General features: G+C 43.2%; 2 protein-coding genes across 3 annotated transcripts in view; both read right to left on the reverse strand.

Annotated features, from left to right (window-relative positions):
* DEFB128 (defensin beta 128) overlaps positions 1-23421 on the reverse strand; it is a 71571-nt gene that overhangs the window by 46470 nt on the left and 1680 nt on the right. The window contains exon 2 of one of the 2 annotated variants that reach the window (XM_045053778.1): positions 136-187. The exons of the other annotated variant lie outside the window; for it this stretch is intronic. Coding sequence (XP_044909713.1) covers positions 136-187 — 52 coding nt within the window. The remainder of the gene's footprint in view (positions 1-135; positions 188-23421) is intronic. 2 annotated transcript variants of the gene reach the window in all.
* Positions 2807-4933, reverse strand: LOC123384665 (cytochrome c oxidase subunit 7C, mitochondrial-like; the record flags this gene model as incomplete). Its single annotated transcript, XM_045055057.1, has 1 exon — positions 2807-4933. A coding segment is annotated over one exon (285 nt), but the record flags the coding sequence as incomplete, so codon positions are not given.

Raw genomic sequence — 23421 nt, forward strand, 5'->3', positions numbered from 1 at the left:
TGCAGAGAGCGTACTATACGGTCTCTGCTGGGTGAAAACAAGCCGGCTTAAGAATTACATGACAAATCACCATTAATACTGTCAGTTGCTTCCCCTCTTGAGTGAGTCTGGGCCAAGAAAGAAAACAGAACTCACCGTGTTTTCTACCGTCTGTCCTCCATCCTGAATTTCAGCTTTGAGCACAATCCTGGAAACAAAGGCATGACCATGGTGAAAGTACCACTGAGCTCATGTCTACAGATTCTACACATATATGACAAAGAAGCCCTTATAACTCCGGATTCCACATATCCAGGGTTTATCGCTGATGCATTCTAACTCTTGCAGAATCTGAGAATTAAAAAGGGATCTGGTGAACAAGATCAATAAATGGAAGCTCAATTCAAAGGCAACCCAGTGAATTAATAAGTGCTCTATTATAATACCGCAGGGAACTAAGGGAAGGATAGCAACCAGGAAGAAGATCTATAGAAAAGCAATACTAATAATGAGAGTATTTAAGAGTTATCGGACATTTTTAAAGTGCCAAGTACAGTACTGAGAACTTTGAGAATCTTACATTTTTGTAAATAATGCAACTGAGGTTTTAGTAAAACTGCTGAAGGTCACAGATAAGTAGTAGAACCAGGACTTGAATCCATGCCTGTCTAACAACAGAGCCCCTGCACTTAGTTGCCACACAACCCCAACTCCCAGCGACAACAGTTTTGGAGCATGAGCCCAGTGCCAGTTATATACTAAGGTACCTACATGGACCACCTCACCTTGGACTTTTAGCAACAGCTTAGAAAAAGCTATAAAGGACTTGATCGTGACATCTGCTAGTCACCCATTATAAAGAGGAAGAGGAGCAAATATGCCTATCCTAAAGGATTTAATAAACCCAAAGAACTTGGACAACTCCTACATTTGCCAAATTTAAGACCTGGTGAGTTCGCACTTGGATTATTGCCTTTCCTTCTGGCTAACACACTGTAAAAGGAATTTAGGAGAAATGGCATTAGAGCACAGAATAGGAACCATGACAATGAAAGTACTTAAAATTGTTATTAAGAAACATGGGGCGCCTGGGTGGCTCAGTCGGTTGAGTGTCCGACTTCAGCTCAGGTCACGATCTCACGGTTCGTGAGTTCGAGCCCCGCATCGGGCTCTGGGCTGATGGCTCAGAGCCTGGAGCCTGCTTCCGATTCTGTGCCTCCCTCTCTCTCTGCTCCTCCCCCGTTCATGCTCTCTCTCTGTCTCAAAAATAAATAAACTTTAAAAAAAAAAAAAAAAAAAAGAAACACAAGGGGCGTCTGGGTGGCTCAGTCGGTTAAGCATCCGACTTTGGCTCACATCATGATCTCGCGGTTCGTAGGTTCGAGCCCCAAGTCAGGCTCTGTGCTGACAGCTCAGAGCCGGGAGCCTCCTTCGGATTCTGTGTGTGTGTCTCTCTCTGCCCCTCCCCCACTCACACTCCGTCTCTGTCTCTGTCAAAAATTAAAAACACATTAAAAATTTGAAGAAGAAGAAGAAGAAGAAGAAGAAGAAGAAGGAGGAGGAGGAGGAGGAGGAGGAGGAGGAGGAGGAGGAGGAGGAACAATAGGGTATCCAGGTGGCTCGGTCGGTTAGGCATCTGACTCTTAGTTTCAGCTCTGGTCATGATCTCACAGTTTGTGAGTTCGAGCCCCACATCAGGCTCCACACTAGCAATGGGATTCTCTCTCTCCCTCTCTCTGCCCCTCCCTTGTGCTCTCTCTCTGTCTCCCTTTCTCTCAAAATAAATAAATAAACTTTTAAAAAAGAGAGAGAGATGGGAAGAAAGGGGTTAACAACAGTCCTACAATCAATCTTCTCCCTTTATCAGGGATGCTCCTGGAAAGAAAGAAAGAAAAATAATAATGTTGACTCTATCAGATCCCCTTCTAAACATGCAAGCAGACCTGGAGAACTCACCAATAGCATTCACTAGCAGCAGTCTTTAGCTAACAGAATAATCTGCTCTGAATACATCTAGAATTGTTTCTAGTGAACAAACCTGGAATCTATAATTTATAAAGACATGGCTCCTTAAAAGATGTCATGCATGTATAACGTTATGTAATTTTCAGAGACTAAAATGGAAATGTTTCTTAAGGAAACATCCCCCTTTGTGTGATACGCTCACATGCATCACTTAGACATCACTCAGAAATCTCCTGCATTAAACCCAATCCACAGCTCATTCTAATGAGGCACATGGGAGCTGGGAAGTGACATGAACACCTGAGCCTTTTGCATGTTTTCCCTGTGCTTCATAATTACCTGTATCCTTGAAATTGTTACTAAAGTTTAACACAGGAAAGATTTTGGATTCCAGTGAACCTGATTTGAATCCAATCAATCTTCTGGAAAACAGTATGGAGGTTCCTCAAAAAAACTAAAAATAGAAATACATACATTCCAGCAATTCCACCTCTGGGTATTTACCCAAAGAAAACACAAGCACTAGTTCAAAAAGACATATGTACCCCTATGTTTACTATAGCAATATTTACAATAGCCAAAATATGGAAGCAACCTGTGTTCATCAACAGATGAATGGATAAAGGAGATGTGATAGATTAGAGATAGCGATAGAGATAGATAGAGATAGAGATACACACACACACACACACACACACACACACACACACACACACACACTGGAATATTACTCAGCCATAAAAAAAAGAATGAAATCTTGCCATTTGCAACAACGTGGATGGACTTAGAGGGTATAATACTAAGTGAAATAAGTCAGACAGAGAAAGACAAATACCATATGATTTCACTTACATGTGGAGTGTAAAAAGCAAGAGAAACAAACAACAATAGTAGAAACAGTCATAAATATAGAGAAACATAAAATTTTGAAAAAGAAAATCACAAATAATCCTTCCCAAAGATAAAGACCCTTAAAATTGGGGGTACATATCCTTCCAGATGATATTTTATGCATATATATGCATATGTATAAATACATATAACAAAGACTAGCTCATACTATCCCATAACTTTCCTTTCTCACTTAATTTTCACTCATTTTTCAAAGAGATCACACCAGCTTTTAATCTTGTAGGCCCTCGATTAACACTGTTTAAAGCTGCATGGAATTCTAATGTGTTATGTACCATAAATCAGCAAATTCTCTATTGATGGACATTTACATTTTCACATCCTCATTACGAGCAATGCTAAGAAGGAAATATAGTACTTAGACATCTTTGTGAACTTATCCATTTATTCTATGCGTGTTAATTCTGGGTCAAAGAGTAGCATAGTTTTGTTCTGTTTAACTTTGTTTTAGACATAGAATATATATTGCAAATTGCTCTCCAAAATATACTGCATTGATTTAAACTCACAGGAACAGTACTCAGTTGTCCCTGTGTTGCCTCACCCTTACCAACAGTAGCTAGAAAGTGTATTTTCAAAGACTGGATGCTAGTCTTCCAGATATTCTGTGAGAACTCCGCAAATGTATGCAGTAGCCAATGAGACAGTCTGACCAAATCCTTTGGCCCTAATGGCGGATATTTCTGCTTTATCTTACTTTATTACTTGCTCACTGCTCAACTTTTGATCTCATTTGAAGTCGTATAAAGATTAGAGCTCCAGGCAAGTGACATAGGTAGTTCTGTCCATCCACCCCACTGCACTGTCCCCAAACATGTCTCTATCCTTCAGGCATGAAGTTCTTGCCTCTGGCTTTTGCTGCTCCCTTGTTCCTGGCTTCAATGACCGTAAGTAACCTGGAATTCTCCATATTGAGGAGAGAGTGATCGAAGGGAAGGGAGATGAAAACAAAAGCATTAGGTACATTTATTTTTAAAAGGAAAGAAAGAATTTAAGTGCACATCTATTTAGAGGAGCAGGAAGAAATGAATCAGAGAGGACAGATTTAAAAAAAAAAAAAAAAGCTAGACTTCTCTGAATATACCCTATTTGGATGATCTGACTTTGGAATCACTTAAATATTTGGCCTAATATAAGAATATCAAAATTTTTAAAGCAATCCCTAAAAATTAAAAGCAAAAGAAATCAAATTAAACCGTGTGTAGAACTGGCAGCATGACCGCAAATAGAAGAACTCTTTAAAGTGCTGGGAGGGGCGCCTGGCTGCTCAGTCAGTAGAGCATGCGACTCTTGGTCTCGAGGTTGTGAGTTCGAGCCCCATGTTGGGGGGGTAAAGGTTACTTTAAAATAAAATATTTTTTAAAAATGTGATGGGAAATAATCATTCCCATTTTGTTTGCCAAAGGAGAAATGGGAAAAATAAGATACAAGTTCATCAAAAGGGTACTGTTTTGAGCTAAACCACTGTACATCCATATGCGTAGAGTGATGTAAAATTAGAAAGAATCCTGAGGATCCACATTTTTAGATGCAAAAAGAGCTCTTGGACATATTAAATTGTCACAAGGAAGCTAAGGACCCATAAGTATAGAATGACACAATTATTTTGTATAATTTGCTCAATTTCATTGAGTAAATTTGGCTTTTTGTTCTTTTGGCATACAGTTCTTTGAATTTTGACATGGTTGTTTTTCATGCCTCAAGTTCATTAACCAACATACCGGGTATGTTGAATTCAAGCGTTTGAAAATGTTCCTTTTCACATCTGCTTAATGGATTACTTAAAACATTCTTATTTCTCGAGCAGTCGGTGTCTTACTATAAACAAAGGTGCAGTGAATCCAGATCCAAAGTACACAGTCATCATATTTAGTAACCACCACTTGTTTTCCACTGAAAATGGCAAATTCTCCCCTGGACCCTCCTCAGAGTGGCTCCTACAGACCACAGAGGCTGTGAACCTCCAGATGCTCTGTCCCAACACAGTGCGGTTGGAAGCTATGCAAAAGGCACGACAGACCCCCAAGACGAAAGATACCGTAGCACCACACCAAGTCCCCGCCTTATTCCCCGGTGTTGAATTTTGACACGTTTAGATTCGTGGAACCACCGCCACAAACAGAACATACAATCATAGCTTCATCACCTAAAAAACGCCTCTTTCTATTCAAACTCTTATCCCACCACAACCCCCGGCAACCATTGATCTATTTTCCATCACTGTGGTTTTGCTGTTTCCTAGGATACCCACTGAATGAAATGTTCTGTGACTGGCTTCTCTCACTCAGCTTGTCTTTCAGGTCTATCCAGTTTTCCATGTGCATCAATGACTCATTCCTCTTTCCTGCCGAATAGTATTATATTCTAGAGATCTAGTGCAGATTTTTTTTTCTCCTTTCACTCATTGAGATCATTTGGGTTTTTCCAGTTTAGGGCTGTCACAAATAAAGTTGCTATAAACATTTGTTTATAGGTTTTTGGGTGGTCCTAGGTTTTCATTTCACTAGGGCAAATATCCACGTGTAGGACTGCTAGGTCCAATGGGAAGTTGATATTTAACTTTAAATTTTTTTTTTCAACATTTATTTATTTTTGGGACAGAGAGAGACAGAGCGTGAACAGGGGAGGGGCAGAGAGAGAGGGAGACACAGAATCAGAAACAGGCTCCAGGCTCTGAGCCATCAGCCCAGAGCCCGACGCAGGGCTCGAACTCACGGACCGCGAGATCGTGACCTGGCTGAAGTCGGACGCTTAACCGACTGCGCCACCCAGGCGCCCCAGAACAGTGATTATCGAACAGAGTTGGGGAAGTCCCAAAGTAACAAAAGATGGCAGGACCGTTGCAAAGTCCATGCACTTAAAAGATAAGTATCAAAATATTGGCCCTAAACTTGTTCAAGATGTTGCCAATAACACAGATGAAGAGGCTGGCGATGGCACCACTACTGCTGTGTCCTGGCACGCTCTATTGCCAAGGAAGGCTTCGAGAAGGTTAGCAAAGGTGCTAAGCCAGTGGATGTCAGGAGCGGTGTGATGCTAGCTGTTGATGCTGTAAGCGCTGAACTTAAGAAGCAGTCTAAACCTGTGACAGCCCCAGAAGAAATTGCTCACATGGCTAGATTTCTGCAAGTGGAGACCAAAAAGTTGGCAACATCATTTCCGATGCGATGAAAAAGGCTGGAAGAGAGGGCGTCATCACAGTAAAGGTTGGAAAAACACGAAACGATGAATTAGATAGAAATTATTGAAGGCATAAAGGTTGATCGAGGTTATATTTCTCTGTACTTCATTAACACAGCAAAAGATCAGAAATGTGAGGGGCGCCTGGGTGGCTCAGTCAGTTGGGCGTCCAGCTTCAGCTCAGGTCATGATCTCACGGTCTGTGGGTTCGGGCCCCACGTCAGGCTCTGTGCTGACAGCTCGGAGCCTAGAGCCTGCTTCGGATTCTGTGTCTCCCTCTCTCTCTGCTCCACCCCCACTCATGCTCTGTCTCTCCCTGTCTCAAAAATAAAAATGAACATTAAAAAAAAATAAAAATAAAAAAGGAAATGTGAATTCCAAGATGACTATGTTCTACTGAGTGAAAAGAAAATGTCTAAAACAGAAAAACAAGAAAATTTCTAGTGTCCAGTCTGTTGTACCTGCTCTTGAAATGCCAATGCTCACTGCAAGTCCCTGTTCATAACTGTTGAAGATGTTCACGGAGAAGCTTTGAGTACACTTGTTTTGAATAGGTTAATGGGGCGCCTGGGTGGCGCAGTCGGTTAAACGTCCGACTTCAGCCAGGTCACGATCTCGCGGTCCGTGAGTTCGAGCCCCGCGTCAGGCTCTGGGCTGATGGCTCAGAGCCTGGAGCCTGTTTCCGATTCTGTGTCTCCCTCTCTCTCTGCTCCACCCCCACTCATGCTCTGTCTCTCTCTGTCCCAAAAATTAAAAAAAAAAAAAAAAAAAAGTTGAAGAGGTTAAAAGTTGGCCTTCAGGTGGTAAGCAGCCAAAGCTCTAGGTTTTGGTGACAACAGAAAAAAAATTGCTTAAAGACATGGCTATTGCTACTGGCGGTGCAGTGTCTGGGGAAGAAAGATTGACTCTAAATCTTGAAGATGTTCAGCTTCATGACTTAGGAAAAGTTGGAGAGGTCAATATGACCAAAGATGATTCCATGCTCTTAAAAGGAAAAGGTGACAAGGCTCAAATTGAAAAACGTATCCAAAAAAATCACTTGAAATCAACAGTTAGATATCACAACTAGTGAATATGAAAAAGAAAAGCTGAATGATCATCTGGCAAAACTCTCAGAGTAGCTGTGCCAAAGGCTGGGACAAATGATGTTGAAGTGAGTGAAAAGAAAGACAGAGTTACAGATGCCCTCAATGCTCCACGAGCTGCTACTGAAGATTCTCTGGGAAGGGGCTGTGCCCTGCTTTGGTGCATTCCAGCCTTGGATCCAATAACTCCAGCTAACGAAGATCTTCAAAATTCCTGCGATGACCATTGCTAAGAATGCAGGTGTTGAAGGATCCTTGATAGTTGAGAAACGTATGCAAAGTCCCTTAGAAGTTGGTTATGACGCTATGCTTTGGAGATTTTTTGGATGATGGTGGGAAAAGGAGTCACTGATCCAACTAAGGGTGTAAGAAGTACTTTACTAGATACTGCTAGAATTGCCTGTTAACTATAGCAGAAGTCGTCGTCACCGGAATTCCTAAAGAAGAAAAGGACCCAGGAATGGGTGGAATGGGTAGACTGGGAGGGGGTATGGAAGGTGGAATGTTCTAATTCCTAGAACAGTGTCTTACCATTATTAATGAACTGTGAGAGGAAACTCAAGGCAGGGCCCTTCAACAATAACTTCAGAGAATTCCACTGGAGGAAATGACTGAAGAAAAGTCTGGCTGGTGTTTAAGAAAATCATGATAACCATCAGTTACTGGTTTCGGTTGACAACAAATTCTGACTTACTGCTGTCATTGTCCATGCTCACAAAGAATGTATTTTGTACTTTTGAATAAAAAGAGGCATTTTTACTACTATGATGTTAAAATCGGGATTTTCATACTTGCCATCACCAGATGAAAAGTTAAGAAGCAGTCTTTCTGTGGAGAGCAAGAAAAATTGTGTACAAAATAGAGAAACAGCCAACTATGTGGCAACTTTTGTGTAATGAAAATTTGTTTAAAGTTAAAAAAAGAAAGAGCCTTAATTCTCCCTGTTAGAGACTTATTACCCCTCCCCTCCCTTTTCTTAGAGCATTTACTTTAGAAAACTTGTAAGTTCCTTCTCTTTCTTTAAAACATTTATTATTATTTTTTTAATGTAAATAGACTTCTTGACCACTTTACAACCCAGGAATGTCTTTCTCAAAGACCTGGGAGCCACCTCTCTGAAATGTAGTCACAGTTTTTGTGGGTAGGTAGGAGCCTAACTTCAGCAGGTTCCTCAGGCTCCTCGCTCTAAGTTTCAAAACTACCACCTGCCACAAGGATATGAGAATTTTGTTTTTCCTTTGGGTGAAACCAATCAGCAAACACAGAGAAGCCACTCCACGTATCAAGTGAATCTAGGATCAGCAATGTGTGACAAATGGTACTTTCTGGTCCTCTTCAGGGCTAGGGAGTGTTTGTCTTGAGAACATGTCTGTAATGAGTTGTATCTTCTTGGCTATAGAAATGGGTAAATTTTTGGTCTTTGCAATCTCTTAGCAGATTGTCTACGGTATGCATCATGTCCCAGTTTAATGCTTATTTAGTGACAAAACGGTTTTCTTTCTCTTCTATGTCTGTGGGGAGGTTTTATGGGTTGAGAAGAGATTTTATTTTTAATTACATTCCCCCCAACAATAGCAAATACATACATACATGTGCATGCACACACACACACACGCACACACAGAGATGACATCGTCAGCAAAACTAAGTGAAAAAAAAAAGAGTAGAAAGAAATGGAAGTGAAGAAACAAACAAAAAAATGAAAGTGGGCTACACGCACAACAATAAAAGCACTAACATGTGCCCCGACACGGAGAAAATCCCGCCTTGGATGTAAGATTAACCCAGTTGTTCTCAAATGTGGTCTCTGAAAAGGGAGCCCTTGTGCATTGTTGGTGGGAACGTAAACTGGTGCAGCCACTATGGAAAACCACATGGAGGTGTTTCAAAAAATTACAGATAGAACTACCATTGATTCAGCAATCCCACTTCTGGGTATTTATTTGAAGGAAACAAAAACACCAACTGGAAAAGGTATCTGCACCTCCCAGTTCACTGCAGGGTTATTTACAATAGCCAAGATAGGGGAACCAACCTAAGTGTCCATCGATGGATGGGTAGATGTGGTTTATATATACAATGGAATCTTATTCAGCCATAAAAAGAATGAAATCTTGCCACTTGGAACAGCATGGGTTGAGGGTATTATGCTAAGTCAGAAAGAGAAAGACAAATGTTGTATGATCTTACTTATATGTGGAATAAACCAAACAAAAACCAAGCTCACAGACAGAGAACAGACTGATGGTTGCCAGAGGTGGGAGTGGGCAAAGGTGGGCAGTTTGCCAGAGGTGGGCAAAACGGATGAAGGGGACCAAATGGTACAAACTTCCAGCTCTAAAATAAATAAGTCATGGAGATGTACTGTACAACATGGAAACTATATTTAATAATACTGTATTGCAGGGGCACCTGGGTGGCTCAGTCGGTTGAGCATCCGACTTCGGCTCAGGTCATGATCTCGCAGTCTGTGAGTTCAAGCCCCGTGTGGGGCTCTGTGCTGACAGCTCAGAGCCTGGTGCCTGCTTCGGATTCTGTGTGTGTGTCTCTCTCTCTGCCCCTCCTCGCTCATGCTCTGGCTCTCTCTCTGTCAAAAATAAACATTAAAAATTTTTTTTTCATAAAAATAAAAATAATACTGTATTCCATATTTGAAAGTTGCTAAAAGAGCAAATCTGAGGTTCTCATTGTAAGAGAACAGAAACTCTGTAATTATGTGTGCTAATGGAATTAGCATTAAATTCAATTAGCATTAGAATTAAATCTATAGGAATTCTATACACATATAGAATCATTATATTCTATACCTGAAACTAATATAACATATTCAATTATATCTCAATTTAAAAAAAAAAGTGTGGTCTCTGAACCAGCAGCAGCAACACCATGGGAAATGCCAATCTTAGACTTACCTGAGACCCACTGAATCAGCAACTCTGGGGGTAGAGGCTCAACAACATGTATTTTCACCAATCTTCTGCATGACTCAGATACGTGCTATAGTTTGAAAACCACAGGACCAGGCAAATAGATCTGAGAACCCCCTGTCAAATCTGGAGGGTTCCTACACGTGGGTATATGTGGAGGTGGGTGGACAGGGAATTTCTGCACTGAACTAGTCACTCAAGAGTCTCTGAAACATCAAATTTAAAAAACCCTTATAGGGATACCTGGCTGGCTCAGTTGATAGAGCCTGTGACTGTGATCTCAGGGTCATGAGTTCAAGCCCCACGTTGGGTGTGGAGCCTACTTAAAAATAAATAAATAAAATAATTTTATAATAAAGTAAAAAGTAAATTTAGTAATTTAATTTAGCAACACTGGGGCCAGCATTTGCTCCCAATACACACACACACAGAGCATGTCCATGAACTCTTGGCAGGGGCAGCTCAGAAGACAGTGACTATTTCCCTCCAGACTCCAAAGATAGGGTTACGGTTTCACCAGAGGAGAAGTATCTCTCATTCCTGCCTTCACCCCAACTCTAGTCAAGGCAAGCACAGTCCAAAAGACTGGACCTCCTTCCCCCACCTAACTCCCACTCCTAGGGTGCAGGCTCTCCCCTAGGAGCACCAAGTCAAGAATACTTGGACTGTGATCACCCTCCCTCCTCAAAGGCAGAGGTTCCAAGAAGGGCAAGCCAAGAAGACAGAGGTTACCATGACCCCAACACATGCTCCAGCTTATAGGGCAGTGGTGTCACTCCAGGAGAAGCCAGTTTGCTCCAGGTGTCAAGGGGGCAGACAAGACAGGTGTACTGGTATGTCTGTAACACTTTGAGACAGAACCCCCCTTCTTTCTGAATCAGAAATTTAGGTATCTTATATACAGTGCAGCGCTGGGTATGCTTTATGATCTAATATGAAATTTTCAAGGTGAGGGGCGCCTGGGTGGCGCAGTCGGTTAAGCGTCCAACTTCAGCCAGGTCACGATCTCACGGTCCGTGAGTTCGAGCCCCGCGTCAGGCTCTGGGCTGATGGCTCAGAGCCTGGAGCCTGTTTCCGATTCTGTGTCTCCCTGTCTCTCTGCCCCTCCCCCGTTCATGCTCTGTCTCTCTCTGTCCCAAAAATAAATAAACGTTGAAAAAAAAATTTTTTTTTTAAAAAAAAGAAATTTTCAAGGTGAATGAATTAAGCATTTACATTTATGAATAGAGCAGATAATATTCAGTCTGAATTCTGAAATACTTTATGTATTTTTTATGTTTTAAAAACTCATTCACTAGGTAGTGTGTGTGTGTGTGGTTTTCTGATATTTAGGTTTCAGATATTTAATTAAATTTAGACTTCTGAGTGGTCATCTTTATAACAATAACGTTATACAGTATCCTTAGATGTCCTTCTCTTTTTACAGTATCTACTGGTTTCCTTCTAGAACAATGATAGAATTAGCATATCTTTTATCTCTCCTCCCTTTCCAACACATCCAATATAGGTCAATACAATACTTTCTCAATGTTATCTCTACATTGCCAAATATGTCTACACCTTCCTTTATCACTTGATTCTTCAGCCTTGATTGATGTTCTTTGAGTTGCACCTATTAAAGATGAGGCAATCAGCAAGTTAGTCCCTATCTCTTGGGATGCTCACCTATGAAATCCAGCCATCCTTCTGTAAGGAAGGCCACATGGGGAGGCCTAAATGAAGAGGTCCCTCCCGCCCACTGAGTTTATAACTGATAGCACCACCCTGGCAGCCATATGAGCGAGCCATCTTGGAAGCAGATCCTCCAGCCCCAGCTAACGTGCCCCAGGTGACGCCATGCGGAACAGAGATGAGCCTCTCCTACTGAATCCTGCCCAAACTGCAGAGTCACGAGCTAAGTGAACGACTACTGCGGTTCTCGCCACTAAACCAGTTTGTTATTTAGCAACAGATAACCAGAACAATAAGCAGCATTAGAATTCTTTCCTAAACCGGGTACTGAGGGTCCCCAGACCAAGCTGAGAGAAGTGGTTCTACAGTACTAAAACGGCATGCCGAGGTCAACTATTCTACCGATTCCTGACTGCAAGAAACTTATTATTCTAACCCAGTCAGTCAGCTGGCATTAACTAACACAAAACATGACGTGTTAGCCAATATAAAAATGCCACCCCTAGCTGGCCAACGGAGTCAAGAGAATACTATTGGCTCTAAGATACGTCGGCCAAGGAACCCAGGCTGGTCAATCGTACATCTAAGGTAATCTCCTTGGTGATCTCTGTCTAGCGTGACTAACAGGTTTCATACTGTTGTTTTCAGCTTAATTGTAAACCCTCCATGAATAAGGCAACATCTAAGGGTTTAGAGGGCTGGATCTCTTACTCTGCCCGAGACAGTCACTCCCTCATCACTCCAGAGGGTAGCTGTGGAAGCATCATGGTGAGTCCCAGAAATTTTGGAATGGTTGCTCACTCCTCTAGGGTACAGGTCATGTATCCATAGGTCAAACAAGGAAAGTCATTTTTGCAAATTGGAAGAACATCCCAGAAGGGATACGGTGACCAGTCTAGGAAATGCCCCATTTAGTCATAAGGGTCAATCAGTTAATGGCTGTTATTTCTATTGGTGGGCATAAACATGGGCCTACTGCATTACTCCCCCCCCAGCCCCCGCCCAAAAAAAAAAAAAGATAAATAAATAAAAACTGTTAAGTGACCTAATCAACAAAATAAAAGGTAAATGATTATGGACCTGAAGTAGCAGCAATATTAATGTTAGGGAAAGAGCACATTTCGCTACTTCCGGGTTCCAGTGGAGGAACTAACCTCACACATTCTCTTCAAAGCAGATGTGGCTGCCACAGAGCAGTGACGAAGAAATTCCCCAGAGGGAGCTGGCCAGAGCTGATCTGCAGAGGTGGCCACCGGGCAGAGAGGCAGTTGCCTGAGGACACAAGCCAGTGCTGCTACTGGAGTGGCCACCAGGGGGAAGGAGCATGGCCTGAGCAGGGCTGGAGCTGGGCTGAGAGCCATGGGGCTCCTTGGCTGAATTTAAAAATGGAGAACTGGAACCCAGAATGAAAGGAGCGGTTTGTGGTGTTCTTCCATCGGTCGGCCTGGGTCCGCTCTTTCACTTCCAACACCCTCCACTGTCAAAGCCTAACACAGGGCCAGCTGGCAAAAGAGGCATCTTTCCAGGGTTCAAGTCCAGTATTGCAAAGCAGGACAAAGAAGGGTGGATTTGGGGCTAAGAGAATAAACTGGTAACCTACATCTCATCTACACGTGGAGGATAGCAGAACAGAAGGATCCAAGACTAACTTCATCCCACCACCAAGTCACCCCCTTCTTGTTGTTGATTAAATAATAGATACTTCTATGAGTTAAGCCACTGTTAGTTGAATTGCCTGTCTCTTGCGACGCCACGTATTTCTAATTGAAACAGGAAGAGTGTTGGCGTGTCTTTAGTGAGCCGCCCGCCTAGTAAATGAGTCTCTGCAATAGGTCTAATCACTGCATGGTGTCAGTTGCATCCATGTTTCACCAACATTTAGAATGCTTTTGGTTTTCTGCTATTGCAAACAATGTTGAGATAGACCTCTTTGTGTATTTGTTCGATTATTTCCGTTAGACCAAAGTCCAGGAATAGAGTTACCGAGGCAAAATGCAGGCATTTTTCAAGACTCCTGGTGCATATTGCCAAATTGCTCTCTGAAAGCAAAACAGTACCAATCAACACACCCAGCAGCGGTGCAAAAGAGCAGTCGTTTCTCCCACACCCTCGCCGACACTGGCTAGGAAGCATATTTCGAAAGATGGTGCTGTGTTCTGCCTCTTCCCCTCCCAACAGCCTAGAATACAAGCGCTCAATAAATCAATCACAGCTACAGACTGGTAGCCATTATGATCTAATCTGACTGTTCTGGGTGGCAATGAACTCTTCCTCTGGTTCACTGCCCAGTATCCTGGCATCATGTGGCTCCTATAAAGGCAGTAGCTCCAAGCACATCACACAGAGGGGCCTGACTCCATTAAACCGCCACCTTGCTTCCCAAGCCATCCCTTCGGCCATGAAGCTCCTGTTCCTGGTCTTTGCATCCCTTGGATTCCTGGTGACTCCAGGTAAACTGGATGGAGGAGGAGGGCAGGAATGCTAGCAGATCTGGTTACTCGGGTGACAGGCAAGCCAGCTGGAGGCTTGGAGGCAGGACTTACCCCCCTGAGTTCCAGCCTAAGGTAGGGATCGCTCAACATTCACCACCGGCCTCAATACCCCGTACCCAGCCACTACCCTGTGTACGATCTTCTACAAAAACCAGTCCTCAAACTTTTTTCCTGTTTTAAGACAAAAGTCAGCCTCAACCTGGTCCAAAATACCTTTCTCTCACTTTATGTGAGCTCCCTATATCTAAGCTCCTAAGATGCTGAGAAGGCCACTCTCTCTGCCACTTTCATCAGCCCCAGAGTTAGTGCTCAGAGGAGAGACTGGCCTAGGAGCAAGGGTCCCATCCCCATGCCCAACAGAGTGCTGGCAGGCAGGGCGAAGACACCTCCCAGAGGGCAAGTTCACACAGGATGGCAAACAAGGTGCTCCACTTGAACCCTGGGGTGAGGAGAGCAAGCAGAGCCAGAGAGAAAGAAATCAGACAGCCAGGCAATGGGTGCGTAGAAACCCAGAAGGGAACGGTGCTCAGAAGATGCCACTGCTGGGGTGATGGCAGACAGAGCTAAGACACAGCCATCAGATTTAACCAGAAGGTGGCCCCTGGTATCCGGCCGTGTATGAATGCATAAAAACCCCATAAGTAGCAATCATTAATTTCCCTTTAAGGCATTGGGGAACGATTCGACCTTTTTTTTCTTTGCCCTGGGTCGACTGATACTTGGTTTCCTATTCCCTGAGAACAAATGAGGCAGAAAAGTGGAGGCCGGGGGTAAGAATAGCCCCAACTCCCCCTTTCAAGGGTTCAGGTTCCTCCCTGCCATGAAGAGCCGGCTCCCCACACCCCGATTTCACCCACACATCCTGTGGCACCAACTATAGTGATGTCACAGGCCTTGACTAGCGGCAAAGCCGCGGAGATAGGCGGAGAAAGAGCTCCTCGGGGTTCCCCAGAGGCCGTCAGACCAGGCAAGTCCTGTCTCCTCTTGCCGGACTTCCCCCCTCTCATTTGCCTGCTGTCTCAAGTGGCCATCTCAGAATAAAAAGCCAAATGCTCCCCTACGGCCCCATCCCTGGGCAGGCCCCGGGGCTGCCTCCACCCTGAACTTCTCCTCTGCAGCCAGCGGGGGGTGGGTCGGGCTGTGGGCGCAAGTTCCCAGGACCCTGCAGGCTGCACTGCAGCTCCCTGGAGAGATCCACCTTCATGTGCGACAGGAGCAAACAGCGCTGCACCAAAGACCACGGGAGGCCCATCGCGCCACCGCCTGTCCACAGATCAAAGCAGCTCTGCAGCACAGCTAGGAAAGGCCAAACCGAGAAGCAACCGACGGCTACGCCGCCACGGCCACGACCACGATCCACGATACCACAGCCGCGGTGCACAACGCGACACCGTCTCCAAGTCGTCCCAGTACTGTTAGCCCCACCCCCACGAATGGTGGAGGCTCCCTCCTTCCGCGGCTCCGGTTTATGGCCCATCTCAAAGCTCCTGTCTTCTACAACGCTCCGCCATCCACTTAATAAACCCTGGAGTCTGTGTCTAGCCCACACGAAGGCCTCCCAGTTGGACTCCTCCACGGGGTATGTTGTCAGTCTGGGGGCTCTAAGACCTAATACCAAGACAGAGGTAGGCACGAAAAGATCTCACTGAGGGGGAAACGCCTGTGGCAGGAGGAGGGGAGGAGCAGGAGGCAGGGGAGCCTTCAGACTGCAATGCGGGTCTGATACCTGGGAAAGGAGAGGGACGGGAGGACTGGAGAGGAGGAGCCTGAGATTACAGGTCTGGGGCTGATGGAAAGGCGCGGAGCCCCTCAGAGGAGCCCCACCCAGGGCAAGGAGCTCCAGGCTCGAGTATCCCATGGGGTATAGTCCAGGGCTGGGAGCAGCCCCTGGAGAACATGGCCTTGGGTAAATGCTACTGCAGATCTGGAAGTATGGCAACCGGAGGCTGTCCACCAGCTACATCCTCACAGCCGCTTCTCTTGAAGGGAGGTCTGAGCAGTGCACCTCCATGGCTGCCACAAAGCAGGAGGTGAGAGAGAAGAGGGCTGAAGGTGCACGGTTTGGCCAGCCATGTTGACTGACTGATGAGGTATTCATTTACTTGTTTGTGTAATAAAACGGACAAAATGCAGACATCCAACATCGGTAACAGTCTCAGAAAGCAAGGCCGCAATGGTGCTTGGGACGCAAATGTGCCCCCTCACAATATAGGAACTGGCACAGCCCTGTTGGAAAGTCAAGTGGAAATAAGAACAAAGAAACAGAACTTCTGCGTGTTTAATCCAGTTAACGTAACTGCTAGGAATCTATGCATTTGTCAAGTTATTCAAGGGAAGGAAAAAGGCACGGAGCTGTTCAATGCAACGTTATTTAAAATGGCAAGAAAACGGGAAAATTCTAAACGGCGAAACACTATATACTAATAACACATATAGTTACGAACAATGGAAATACTTAGAGAATAGGGTACATACGAGTAACATGATCCAAAATAGCATTTATACGATGGCTGCCATTATATCAAACTATCTCTTCAAAGGATACAATGAAACTCATGAAAATTATGACTTTTTTTGCAGGGGGGAGGGGGTTGGAAAGCAGGATAAGTTTCCTCTCACATCCTGATGCCCATGAATTTTCTATAACATTTACATGACAGATGCCAAATTCCACCTGAGAGAAACAAACCAGAACACTCAGGCCTAAATAATTCCAAGAAATCCTGGAAACCAGCTAACCACACAAAAACACGGAACTGCCAATTCCCTACCTCACATCTCAAACCAAAATGAATTCCAGATGGTTTAAAAATGACAGTGTGAAAAACAAAGTATTAAAAGATTACATAGCGGGGCGCCTGGTTAAGCGGCCGACTTCGGCTCAGGTCACGATCTCACGGTGTGCGAGTTCGAGCCCCGAGTCGCGCTCTGGGCTGACAGCTCCGAGCCTGGAGCCCGCTTCAGATTCTGTGTCTCCCTCTCTGTCTATGCCCCTCCCCCACTTGTGTTCTGTCTCTCTCACTTTCTCTCAAAAATAAATAAAATATCTTTAAAAACTTAAAAAAAAAGATTATATAGTTAAATATTTAATTTGAGAGCAAGAAAGTTCCAAGTACAGCAATAAAGGAAAAATTCATATACAATTAAGCTAATTATATAGCATAAAATATTAAACTTCCGCGTCAAAAAATATCATTTTGAAATATATCCATACTGTTGCATATATCAATAGTTCATTTATTTTGATTTATGAGTACTATTCCATAGTATGAATATACCACAATTTATTTATCCAGATTTGTTGATGGACATTTGGGTTATTCCCAGTTTAGGGCTATTACAAATAAAGCTTCTGTGGACATTCATGTACAAGTCTCTGTATGGACCTATGCTTTCATTTCCCTTTGTAAATACCTAGGAGTGGAATGGCTGGATCACATGGTAGGTGAATGTTTAACTTTTAAAAGAAATACCAAACTGGGGGCACCTGGGTGGCTCAGTTGGTTAAGTGCCTGACTCTTGATTTTGGCTCAGGTCATGATCTCACGGTTCGTGGGATCGAGCCCCATGTCGGGTTCTGCACTGACAGCCTGGAGTCTGCTTGGGATTCTCTGTCACCCTCTCTCTCTCTGCCCCTCCCCCCAAAAATAAATAAATAAATAAATAAACATTAAAAACCAGAAGAAACAGGGGTGCCTGAGTGGCTCGGTAGGTTGAGTGTCTGACTTCAGCTCAGGTCATGATCTCACGGTTCGTGAGTTCAAGCCCCGCGTCGGGCTCTGCACTCGCAGCTCAGAGCCTGGAGCCTGCTTCAGATTCTGTGTCTCCCTCTCTGTCTGTCCCTCCCCTGTTCATGCCCTGTCTCTCTCAAAAATAAACAAACAATAAAAAAATTAAAAAAAAAAAAAACAGAAGAAATACCAAATTGTTTCCCAAGATGGTTGTGTCATTATACATTCCCACCATCAAGGGAAAGTACACATTCTACTTTGCCACCAGCACTGGGTATATGGTCGGTCTTTTACATTTTAGCCACTCTAATAAGCATGTAGTGGTATCTCATTGTGCTTTTAAATGTACAACTCTTTCATAACTAGTTACCCAAAAAAGTTTATTCTGTCTGATTCCATTTATATGAAATTCTAGAAAACTCCAAGTAATCCCTAATGACAGAAAGCAGACCAGTGGTTGCCTAGGAATATGAGGGGCAGGTGGAAGGAGGAGTTACAATGGGGCATGAGGACACTTTGAGGCAGTGAATGTGTTCATTATCTTAATTGTGGTGATGGCCTGGCCTGGCAGGGGTATACATAAGGCAAAAACTTCCCAACTCGGACCCTTTAAATGTGGGTAGTTTGTTGTATGTCAATGATACCTCAAAAAATATATATATTAAAATAAACCTCAAAGTGAAACAGAAAAATTAAAGTATCATAAATAGTTAAAAGGCAAATGACAAATTGAGACATATATGACAAAGTGCTGATACCCTAAAAATATAGTAAGTTAACATAAAGGAGGAAAACCTCAAACCTCTGGTAGAAAAAGGGCTGCGTGACATGAACTTGCAACGTAACTGTGAAAATGGCCAAAGAACATGGGGGAGAAAACGTCTTACTCGGTCTCAAATAAATGCCAATTGAACCAATATTGTATATATGCAATGGAACATCACTCAGCCATAAAAAGAATGAAATTTTGCCACTCGCAACAACATGGATGGACCTAGAAAGTAGGATGCTAAGTGAAATAAGTCAGACAGAGAAGGACCATGTGATTTCACTTACAGGTGAAATCTACAAAATAAAACAAATGCATAAACAAAGAACAACCACAAAGAGAAACACACTCATCAATGCAGAGAATGAACACGGAGTCGGAGCCGTGGGGAGGGCGGGGGCGGGGAAACAGGTGGAGGGGATTAAAAGTCACACACTTCCAGTTATAATATAAACACCCAGGGTGAAAAGTATAGCATAGGGAATACAGTCAATAATACTGTAATAGTATCACAATACTATTGTAACGGGTCACAGATAGTGACTCCACTGCTCATGGCGAGCACTGAGTAACGTACGTAACTGTTGCGCCACCGTGTGGTACACCTGAAACTAATCTACGTCAAGTGTACTTCAGATAAAAATAAAATTTTTAAATTTATAAAACCAATAAATGCAAATTAAAGCTGCAGTGACCTCTCATTTTTATCTATCAGATCGTCAGATATTTGAAAGATTTGCAAACTCACATTTGTCAAGGTATAGATAGAAACAAGCCTTGTCATCAGACCATTTAGGACTAAACGGGTAAATCTGGAAGACATTTAGCTATCCTTCTCAAAAACCCTAAAAATGTTCATGCTTTTTGGCTCAGAGACTCGGATGTTAGGAATGAACACATTCTGAGGAGATAACAAGAATCCGTGCTTTTTCATTGTTGTTGTTTTTTTAAGAATCCAAGTGTTTTTTTAATGTATTGTACAAACACAGATAACAGCATGGATTAAAATAGCAAAAAACTCCAAACTACCTAAATGTCCAGGAATGAGAGAAGTGTTAAGTAGATATATTCATAATCTATAATGCTATACATCCTTTCAAAAGGATAAATTTAGAGCTTTCTTCAGTCATACAGAAAGAATCCAACTGTTTTATTAACTCAAAGAGCACTATAAAAATCACATCCATATCGATCCCATTGTATAGCAAAGATACATGCACACGCACAAACAGGCACCCAAAATGCTGGGGGGGGGGAGGTGGTTCTAGCAACAGCTTTTATTTTTTCTCCGTGACCTTCTCAAAGAAAACAATGCAATGCATCCCACAGTAGCTTCAACTCCATAATGCAGTCATGAGAAATAAATGCTTTCCTGAAGATGTCCTGGGGAAATAGGGAAGACATTTTCCATCACCCTATCCGGCAAAACTTCACAACCATTCCCTTTCAAAATCCTTGGTTTCCTCCAAGTTCCTTTTCAGCCACTGACACCTCAGCCCACAGGTCCCGGGTCTTGGCAGTCACTGCACTCCTCCATTCATCAAGGCTCTTTCCCAGGCCTCCAATTCCCAACCCACTCCCTATAATTCCCCCGCATTCTCTACAACATACCCCTTGCCCTCTTTTTTTTTTTTTTAAATTATTTTTTTAACGTTTATTTATTTTTGGGACAGAGAGAGACAGAGCATGAACGGGGGAGGGGCAGAGAGAGGGGGAGACACAGAATCGGAAACAGGTTCCAGGCTCCGAGCCATCAGCCCAGAGCCTGACGCGGGGCTCGAACTCACGGACCGTGAGACTGTGACCTGAGCTAAAGTTGGACGCTCAACCGACTGCACCACCCAGGCGCCCCATACCCCTTGCCCTCTTGCTGCTTCTCTCCCATCCACCCCCTTCCCTCCGTAACCAGGTCAGCAGATAATAACCTTCCTTAGCACTTAATCTCTTTAGAAAATAGCATGGGATAGCAAGTAAATTATTTCTTTATCATCATAAAAACATTTCTGATAACCAGAGACCCTAAATGGACAAAGATATGGGATTATGGGTAATGTTTTCTGTTATTTATCTACTTTCTATTTTTTCTATAGTAAACACATTACCGAGAAAAAGTAATACTCTAACCAAAGCACGATAATTATAAAGCACATCACAACTCAAACTGGCCAAACATTTTCTTTTTTTTTTTATTATATGAAGCTTATTGTCAAATTGGTTTCCATACAACACCCAGTGCTCATCCCAAAAGGTGCCCTCCTCAATACCCATCACCCACCCTCCCCTCCCTCCCACCCCCCATCAACCCTCAGTTTGTTCTCAGTTTTTTAGAGTCTCTTATGCTTTGGCTCTCTTCCATGCTAACCTCTTTTTTTTTTTTTTCCTTCCCCTCCCCCATGGGTTCCTGTTAAGTTTCTCAGGATCCACAGAAGAGTGAAACCATATGGTATCTGTCTTTCTCTGTATGGCTTATTTCACTTAGCATCACACTCTCCAGTTCCATCCACATTGCTACAAAGGGCCATATTTCGTTCTTTCTCATTGCCACATAGTACTCCATTGTGTATAAAAACCACAATTTCTTTCTCCATTCATCAGTTGATGGACATTTAGGCTCTTTCCACAATTTGGCTGTTGTTGAAAGTGCTGCTATAAACACTGGGGTACAAGTGCCCCTATGCATCAGTACTCCTGTATCCCTTGGATAAATTCCTAGCAGTGCTATTGCTGGGTCATAGGGTAGGTCTATTTTTAATTTTCTGAGGAATCTCCACACTGTTTTCCAGAGAGGCTGCACCAGTTTGCATTCCCACCAACAGTGCAAGAGGGTTCCCGTTTCTCCACATCCTCTCCAGCATCTGTAGTCTACTGATTTGTTCATTTTGGCCACTCTGACTGGCGTGAGGTGGTATCTCAGTGTGGTTTTGATTCTGGCAAAACATTTTCTAGTTTCCTACTCATTTCCTCACTCCCCATCAAAGATTCACAGGGATGGGGCGCCTGGGTGGCTCAGTCAGTTAAGCGGCCGACTTCGGCCCAGGTCATGATCTCGCATCCGTGAGTTCGAGCCCCGCGCCAGGCTCTGTGCTGACAGCTCAGAGCCTGGAGCCTGTTTCGGATTCTGTGTCTCCCTCTCTCTGACCCTCCCCCATTCATGCTCTGTCTCTCTCTGTCTCAAAAATAAATAAACGTTAAAAAAAAAAAAAAAAGAGATTCACAGGGATCCATGGGGCACAATGGCTAGAAATGGCCAGAAGGTCATCAAAAGTACAAACTTCCAATTATAAAATAAATAAAGTCCTGGGATGATATGTATAACATGGTGACTATAATTAATAATACTGTATTATATATTTGAAAGTTGCTTTAAAGTATGCTTAAAACTAACATATGTCATTTATACCCCAATCTTTAAAAATGTACACAGACTTATACAAAGGAACAATTCCAAGGCAGGATTCCAAAATTATTTGTGGTGCCACCAATGATGAACCATCAAAGGACGAGACACGACCCCTGAAAAAGATGGGATACTATGCCTTATTTCTATCCCCTTCACCCACAGTGCATGGAGGAGACAGAATTGAGGGGATACTAGAGAAAATGATGCACCACATTTCCACTTATAAAGTTTTTCCCACCCAAAATGTCTCTCCTAAAATTTCTTCCAGGTAAATGACCTCCAATTCTATTAGAAATCAAGAAATCAATGGGATGCCTGGGTGGCTCAGTCAGTTAAGCGTCTGACTTCAGCTCAGGTCATGATCTCACCATTTGTGGGTTCGAGGCCCTAATCGGGCTCTGTGCTGCCAGCTCGGAGCCTGGAGCCTGCTTCGGATTCCGTGTCTCCCTCTCTCTCTGCCCCTCCCCTGCGTGCGCTCTGTCTCTCTCTCTCTTTCTCTCAAAAATAAACGTTAAAAAAATTTTTTTTTAATTTTTTTAAAGAAATCAATAAATCAAGTACAAAAAGAAAAAAAAAATAAGGACATGGAGAATTTTTACTAAACAATTAACAAACTTGAATAATTAAAATACAAAATATTCTGCATAACTGAAAAAAAAAGAACGTTCTGCATGACTAGAAAAAATCAACATTTCCTCGCAAAAACCTGCGGAAGATTCGCAAAAATTAGCAAAGTCTTTGTAGATTGCAATAAATAAATAAAATTAAAATTAAATTAAATAATAAATAAATGAAATTAAGAGCAGGAACATATACACTTCACAGTCTTTACTCAGAGTAAAAGATGATCAGAAGTTGCAATAAAGAGAGAGGCAAGCGTCTGCTCTGCAGAGTATGAACAAAGAAATGCTAGATTCAAGGGCACCGGAGGAGCTGAAAACCACTCTAAAAGGAAAGAATTCAAAGATCACCTATTGATCTGTAAGACACCTGATTCCTTCCCCCTCTCTGCTTCAATTGGCCTGCCAGCCAGGCTTTGACTTCCTGGGCAGAAGATGAAAGACTTGCCTTCTGCGGTAGTCAAGGATACCAAGGGAATCTGGGGAGATGGCGGGGGGGGGGGGGGGGGGGGGGGACTGTTCTGCATCCTGACTTTAGTGGTAGTCAACACTCATACAACTGTGTACCCAAAAGAGTCCATTTTACTCTAGGGTAATTTTTGAAATCAAAGAGTAAAAAACACAATCACAAAAGTGTCATTTGGGGCGGGGGGGGGGGAGAAACGTCTTCAATATACTGAGACGACAGCG

Source organism: Felis catus, chromosome A3, assembly GCF_018350175.1.
Source record: "Felis catus isolate Fca126 chromosome A3, F.catus_Fca126_mat1.0, whole genome shotgun sequence".
In the NCBI taxonomy this organism is placed as follows: Eukaryota; Metazoa; Chordata; class Mammalia; order Carnivora; family Felidae; genus Felis; species Felis catus.